The sequence below is a fragment of the Gopherus flavomarginatus genome, chromosome 1, assembly GCF_025201925.1.
Source record: "Gopherus flavomarginatus isolate rGopFla2 chromosome 1, rGopFla2.mat.asm, whole genome shotgun sequence".
Classification (NCBI taxonomy): Eukaryota; Metazoa; Chordata; order Testudines; family Testudinidae; genus Gopherus; species Gopherus flavomarginatus.
Genome location: NC_066617.1, coordinates 26,176,496 through 26,184,457, shown reverse-complemented (window position 1 = coordinate 26,184,457; position 7,962 = coordinate 26,176,496). Strand labels below are relative to the sequence as shown.

Genomic DNA, 7,962 nt, shown 5'->3' with positions numbered 1-7,962 from the left:
AGAGCTTTAACATAGGATACTGCAGGGAGATGGCAGAGGTAACATTAACTCCAGCTCCTTTGACTGAAGGAGTATGTCCATTAATGGCTATTAACCAGGATAGGCAAGGAATGGTGTCCCTAGCCTCTGTTTGTCAGAGGGTGGAGATGGATGGCAGGAGAGAGATCACTTTATCTTTATCCGTTAGGTTCACTCCTTCTGGGGCACCTGGCATTGGTCACTGTCGGTAGACAGGATACTGGGCTAGATGGACCTTTGGTCTGACCCAGTACAGCCATTCTTATAGAATAGAATATCAGGGTTGGAAGGGACCTCAGGACGTCATCTAGTTCAACCCCGAGCTGGGACACTTGAGCTGAATCCTCAGTATAATGGCTGGGGAGGTGGGGAAGGAGGGCCTGTCAGGACATTCTTTTAGGTTTCTGAGATTCTGGAAATTGGCTTGAGTGAGCCCAAATTTGGTGACTTTTGGGGCAAGCTGAAAAAGGGTTTCTGGAGAAGGCCGAGGCTATAGTTATATCTACACAGCACAGTTAACTCAGGCTGTTACCTCAGTTTTATTCTTATCCCCCTTACTTGGTAGGTCTGTGGGTTAGAACTCAAGCTCTGCTTTAACTTTGCAGTCAGGATGAAGTCTAACTCAGTCAAGTGCAGATAGTGCCCTTCTCATAATTTCCTTCCAAAAGACAGAAAAATTCTCCCACGACTGGGAAAACCAAGTGCTAATCACCCAAGTTAACAGTGCAGTGTATACGTACCTACGCTTCCTAGATGATGAAGGAGGTATATGGCTGTCTGGCCAAGTTCATAGGGAACTGATGTTAATGCTGCTGAAACATAACTTAAATGTATTTATTGTAGGATTAATTGTTAGAGAGACCAGAGATTTGGATAGGCATCTTTATTATTTTACATCTGGTTAAACAATTAAAATAAATCTTCAGCTCGCCAAGTCAGAAGATCTAAGCTGTGGGCAAGAATGTTTCAAAGAGCAGCTAAAAACAGGCATCTCCTTGCTAATGTAGGAGACTTAGCAGGTCTGTAACTGAAGTAAGATGGTCTGCTAACAAGCTTGCTCCATTTCACACGAATTGGTTTAAAAGAAACCCACAAGTTTAAACTGGTGCACGTTTTATGTGTGGACACAAGGCCTAGCACTGTGATCACAGGACATAGTTTCGTCTTTGGCCCTCAAGCCAGCTCTTAGAGGTAGTACTCTGCAAAGATATGAGATACTAGGTAGATTGTTAGTTTATTTTAAAATTCAGAGTTACACCAAATCTTATTTTCTCTGTACTTTAGTGACCCAGCCAGGGTAGGTCTGGGACGCTGCCGCACCGTTTGCATACACTCTGGTTGCACCCAAGGCCGGCGTCTCGGTGCTCTAGGGGCCCCGGCCCTGCCTCGCCTCAGGGAGCAGGCGCTGCGCTCCAGCCCAGCGTCCCCGCGTGCTAAAGTGACAGGTATGGCCCATCCGCCGCCCGAGCCCTGCCTGCCCCTCGGGCTGCCGCGCAGCCGCTCGCGCCCCTCAGTCTCCCCTTCCTGCCTACTCCCGCTTCAAGAGTCTCCGCCCCCCGAGCAGCTGAGCTTCCCATGACAGCAGCCCTGCCACCCCCCACCCACCAACTGCGCACTCAGCCGAGCCCGCCTTCCCTAGCCCCCTCAGCACTCGCCCCTCTCCCCTGCGATTGGCTGGGCGCCTTGTCTCTCCGGCACCTCCCCCTCCCATTGGGCGAGACCATGGCGCCGCGGCCCTGTTCCCCGCCCCTCCCGGTGCTATCGGTTGATCCGAGCGAAGAGTAAATAGAAGCAGGAGCCCAAAATGGCGGAGTCTCCCAGTGCCGTTCGCGGCGCGGTGCCGCCGCCGGAGCAGGAGGCGTTCGGCGCCAGGCCGCCTCCGGCCGCCAAGGCCTCCCGGGGGCCCCAGCCGGCCGCCAAGAGGCTGAAGGGAGCTGACGAGAAGGGCCTGAAGGGCCCCAAGCGCGTCAACGGCGAAGGGGGCGGTGGTGGCGGGAGTAATAGGCAGCAGCCGCCGCCGCCGCCACCACCAGCGTCGGGCTACGGCGGCCCCACCGCCTGGGGCTTCGCGGCGCTCCCTGCCGGCCCACCGGGGGGCGGAGGAGGCTTCGCTTTCCCCTCTCAAGTGCACGGCAAGCTGTTGCTGCCGGCCCCCTCCCACCAGCACCGCCACCACAGGCATCGCCTGGACCCGGCCGCCGGCGGGGGTGGCGGTGGCAGCAGCAAAGCCAAGAGGCCCAAGGAGAAGCGGGACAAGGAGAAGAGGAAGCACGGGACCCTGGCGGCGGGAGGCGGCCTGAGTGCGGCCTGCCGGGAGGAGAACGGCGAGGTGAAGCTGCTCTTGCAGAAAGGTAAGTGCCCGGGGCTGTGCTCGGCGGCGCAGGGTGACTGACCCCTCAATCCCCCCCCCGGGCTGGGACACCTGGGAAACCGCCGGTTTCAATGGAGGGTGACTGAGGAGGTGATGGGAGGGGCTGGGGGAGCCATCAAAGGGGGCATGTGGCAGGGCCTGGAGGGGACAGGAAGAGGGCAGCACCGCGGGTGGCAGGTGGGGGTTTCCCGGGTACAGGACTTTGGGTCTCCCTGAAGCTGCTGGCCGGGAGCAGGAAATGGTTGTAATGTTGAGTTACTCTTTGATCGGAATGGCTGCCTCTCTTCCTCCTCCTCCTCCCCCCAGTAAATGCGTTGGCTTGTTAAGGGTGTTTCTAAAGGAGTGTGCCCGCGTCCACCCCCGACAACGGAAGAGGCCAGGGCTACTACCTAGGCTTGGAGTCCTCGTTGGGAGAGAGTTGCTGTTGTGTAGGTTTCGTAGAGAAAGCGGCAGCAGCAGCAGCTCGATCTGGCGGATCCTGTCAAAAAAGGGGGTGTGGAATTAGCGATGGCGTCAGCTGGAAGCTGCCAGAGGCCTTAGGTTTTCATACCTATTAGGGAAATAAGGATGGCTAGTGGTCTGATTCAGTTCATCAAATGAAACTCTTCTTGCCATTGCTGTGGAAATAATGAATATTCCGAGAAGGTGTAAGCTGCAAACGCTTTCCTGTAACAGATATGAGACCCTGGTGTATTTTTTTTTCAGGCTTTTATTTTTTTATGGGTTGTGCCATGCAGTGGTAGAGAACAACATGCTTCTAGACTCTAGAGAGATGGCCATTTAACACCCCATCTGAGTGCCTCTTCAGAATCGTTTCCAGAGGATCATCAGGGTAAAACTTCAGAGAAGTACTTAGTAGGGCTCAGAAGAAACGGAAGGTGTTTTGGGCTGACTTAAGTGGCTGAACATAACTATAGAAACCTTGAACTTTCTTCTGGAGGAGTGGTAGATAATGTTTTGGCTTTTTTATATTTGACCAAAATCATCGCACAACTTTTAGGGTCTACAAGCCCCTCTTCCCATGTATGATGAGAAGACCTTAGAACAATTCCTGATGCTTAGGGCTATCTTAGGCTAGTGGCCATCTTAGTTAAAACTTATCGCTTCTTTTAATAATTAGACTCTTTCTATTCATATTTTTATTCATTAATATTAGACCTTGATCCTTTAAAGACTTTAAGGACATACTTAGCGTTGTGAATGGTTGTGTATATTATTCACAAGCTTAAAGTTAAGCATGTGCATAGGTCTTTGTGGGATTGGGGTCTTAAACACTACACATTTCTGGTATTTAAATTGACAAGCCAGAGACACAATAGTTGAACAAGTAAAATACTTAAAATTAATTATGAAAGTTTCACCAAAAATACTTCCACAAGTTTCATCAGAAATACTTTTTTTTTGTTTTGTTTTTTGTTTTTGTTAAAAGGTAATTCTCCATATATATGTCAAATAGAGATGGAAGTCTTCCTGCCTGCTAGGAAAATGGGTACTAAGAGCTACCCAGCAGTGTGTTTGCTACAAAGTTTTGGAAAAAAATCTCTGTTCATTCAGAGTGTTATATTGCCTCAGTGTGTCACAAACATATAAATGCATCTGTGGAAACAATCTTACAAAACTAGATAAAATGTCTCTAAGTCTTTAAAAGATACTGCATGATAAATATGATTGTCACATGAAGCTGGGCCCCCTTGAAAATACTGATTGGCTATTTATTAGAGGTGCTACAACAACAGGCTTTTCTCTGGGAAATGACAAACAGATAGTATATGGACAGGCAAAAGTACTTGAGATTTTAACTATAAAGCCTTGTGAATATTTGTCCTAACCTTTCAGTTACTGCTTGAAAAATCCATGCACCCTAATGGGTAAAACTTTTCAAAGCAAATGAGGGCCACACTGCATCAGTTTTTCGATAGCACTGTGTGGTGTTTTTTTTAATCTTGCTGTTTTAGCTGTAATTATAACTTTCTAAATGTGAACTTAATATAAGCTGAAGCAATATCATTGTCCTGAGTCTGCAGCCAGACAGTCCCCCTGCTTTTACTGCTGGGAAATTGATGAGCAGCATCAGGGAAATTTACAAAGTCGGTCACTTTTTCATTGTTGGTATTCAGAACAGGGTGGGCAGTATTGAAACAATAAATTTCACATTTGCTTGAGGAAAGCTATGGGAATTAGCAGAGGTATGTCCTGGAATTATTCAAGGGAGAGGAGATCCCAGAAGAGACTGAGGCGGGATGATATAGTGGTAGGGATATATTCTTCATGTCCTCGTTGTTTTAGGGATGGGGATTAACTCCTCCTGGTAGGATGTCTACCATGCTTTCTAAGTCTTGAGTTTTCTGGGTGTCATAGCAAATTGATAGTATAACTAGGAATCATGAAACAAAATTTAAAAAGGGGAAAATGTTACCTGTATACCAGTGGTTCCCAACATTTCCAGACTACTGTACCCTTTCAGGAGTCTGATTTGTCTTGTGTACCCTAGGTTTTATCTCACTTAAAAACTACCTGCTTATAAAATCAGATATAAAAATATCACAACACTCTATTATTAAAAAATGGTTACAGTCTCATTTTTAGTATATAATTATAAAATCAATTGGAATGTAAATATCGTACTTGCATTTCAGTGTATGGTGCATATAGAGCAGTATAAACAAGCCATTGTATGAAATTTTAGTTTGTACTGACTTGGTTAATGCTTTTTATGTAGCCTGTTATAAAACTAGGCAAATATCTAGGTGACTTGATGTACCCCCTAGCAGACCTCTGAGTACTCTCAAGGGTACGCGTACCCCTGGTTGAGTACCACTGCTGTATATAATTAAGTCTTGACATACATAGTAGGCTGTGGAAACAGTCTTCCGAGACACATTGTGATGGTCCTGTTTTTAGATGCTTAAAATTAGGTTGGAAAAAGCACTGACTAGTAAATGTACCATAGGGAATAATACTGAACTGGCAGGGAAATAGAAGATACCTTAGTTTCATTCTACTTCCAGCACTTTTTAAACAGGTATGTGTAAAGGCTAGTCTTTTTGTTAATGGTACTGAACTCTGCTTTCCACTGTTGTGTTGCTGAAATGAGAAATAGCAGTTGGCTGAGAAACAGACAAATAGAGTGCTTCGGCTTTGTTTTTATAAAAATATTATTAATGTAATTTAGTGTAATGCTAACAATCTAAATGTCTCAAATACATTTCAGAAGCAAGTCTTCCAATCTTTATAATTGCATGAGTTTAGGAGCATGTGAAGAAACTTCACCTTGTGGCAATTGTCAAGAAAAGTTGTCTTTGCCAACAGAAAGGGAGAATGATTTGCAGTGGCATCTCCATGGTCCTAATTTGTTGTATAATGGCTAGAGAATAATGATTTGGAGGGGAGAAAGGAAGTGGGGTTTTCTCCTACGGTTTCAAATGATTGTACTTAGATCTTTAATCAGTTAGGGCTGTTGATTTTTGTTTACTTACTGGATATCCTCCTTTGGTAAGTGAGCTCATTACTGAGGAACCTTCTCTTTCCGAGTAATGCAAAGAAATTAAATCTTGTAGATCAAGGATGTGAAGCTCATTTGGATGAGAGGGACAGATCCCATGTTTAATTATGGTCTGAGCACCCAGGTATAAATTCAAAGTGGCACACTTCCCTCTTTCCACAATGACACTAATGATAGTAGGCAATTCACACAGAGATCAAGGGGACTATAGTGTATTTATGTAGTATCTAAACTCTTATTTCTGTATTTTCTTTTCTGCAGCAGCTCCCAGTTTCTGCTCCTGGAGAGCTTTTCTCCCTCCTAACCTGTTCTGACCACCAGAATGATTGGTTAACTTTGACTTGGCAGTGCCATCACCATGATGGTCTCTAATGTTGACATTTGAACATCATAACTTCGATTTAAACTATTTTCATTTTTTGGGAGGTTCTCTGCAGCCATGAGAGTGAGCAACTTTTTTTAAAAAGAGCTTAGATTCCACACAATCTGCGTGCGTACGTATTCCTGGGGGAAGTCTGTGCCACTGTGCAATGCAGAATTCGTGCAGAATTCATGTTGTGTGCAGAATTTCCTTTTCCCCTACAGAATTGGTGTTGCAGAGCTGCTGGCTGCCACTAGGAGCCACTGGACCTGGCAGAGTCCAGCTTGCCAGTTGGCAAATAGAAGATATAGCCTGGGGGAAGGGACAGGAAGAGCTCGAGATTCTGAGAAGTTGCAGTTCCCAGCAGACTCTGAAGGAAGGAGGTGTCATGCAGGAAACTATACAAGCCCGAGACCCAGGCTGTTTTCCCCTCTGGATTCCTGGGCTCGGAAGGTGCCCCCCAGCTGGGTTCTGTGGGGGATGGGTTGCAGATGTCTGCACTAGGGAGGCCCAGCAGCTGGGCTCGCGAGGGGGAACGAGAGGGGGTAGAGGAACAGAAACGGGATTGTCAAAGGCTTTTATGTCCTTACTCTGGGGGAATTTTTGTTGTTTTTTTGTTATAGACATAGTTGCTGACAAGTATATTGAAATAAACTACCAAAATAATTGAAACTGGCATGATTATGTAGTGTTATTTTGATAAATAAAATATGCACAGTTTTGTAGAACTTGAAAATAATGTGCACAGAATTTTTTATTTATTTATTTATTTTGGTGCAGAATTCCCCCAGGATTACAGTTATATTGTGCACCCTGTGCTAGGTAATCTGTTGCTGTGTAAAAGCATAGAAAGACCATCCTCAGTTTCTTCTGAACAAAATTGAAAACTTATCATCCTAAAGCAGTATAACACAGGTATAGAGATAAAATTTAGATGATGAAATTCCATGGCCAAGCATGACATGATTCTCATTCAGAAAATCTAGTAGTAGCTAAAGAGCACAGGATTCTGCAGCAGAATGCCATGCTCTCAAACATAAACAAGATGTCAAAATAATGCAACTGTCTTTCATTTTACAAAAAATTGAGACCTGTAGCATAAACGGTTACCTTCAGAAGAGACATGCATTTTTCTGTAGCTTTATTCAGATTTATAGTAGATTCCTTCTACAGTTGAGAAAAGCAGCCTACCTTTTCTTCTGAATGTTGTCTTCTCTAATACACAACTTTCTATTGCTCTCTGTTTTCCTGTGACCCTGGCTGCTATCAGTGCCTTTTTTTAAATAATCTATTATATGAAATGTTTGCTTACTGTGCAAGTGACATACATTAGTTCTTAATTTAATTTCTCTTCACACTCCCTCCATTTCATCCTTAGGAGGTAGGAAAAGCAGATCACAAGGTGACAGTAACTGGTGTAATATGGTTTTATAATTTGGATATCTTTCTTATATTCTTCTTATGTTCTTTGTTTTTTAAGGCAGCTGGGGCCTGTAGCATACCCATACTGATTATAGCTGTTAAACATTTTTAAACGATTTACATATTTAAGCTATATATATAATGCAGTATATAAAGTTGAGTGTGTGTTACTCTGTAAGCATATCAATTTCCAAACACAGAAGTCGTGATTAAAAAGTCTTGGGTCAGTAATAACAAGACTGACAATGTGAATATGCAGCAAAATAATGTATTTTAAGGAGATGGAAT

At 44.7% G+C, this 7,962-nt stretch overlaps 1 protein-coding gene across 3 annotated transcripts in view; it reads left to right on the top strand.

Annotated features, from left to right (window-relative positions):
- Window positions 1–1,795: 1,795 nt before the first annotated feature.
- Window positions 1,796–7,962, top strand: part of RSBN1L (round spermatid basic protein 1 like) — a 100,604-nt gene continuing 94,437 nt past the window's right edge. Inside the window, exon 1 of one of the 3 annotated variants that reach the window (XM_050936843.1) lies at window positions 1,796–2,369. In XM_050936843.1, coding sequence (XP_050792800.1) covers window positions 1,823–2,369 — 547 coding nt within the window. In that variant the 5' untranslated portion in view covers window positions 1,796–1,822. The remainder of the gene's footprint in view (window positions 2,370–7,962) is intronic. The other 2 variants (XM_050936842.1, XM_050936844.1) reach the window with 2 other exon arrangements.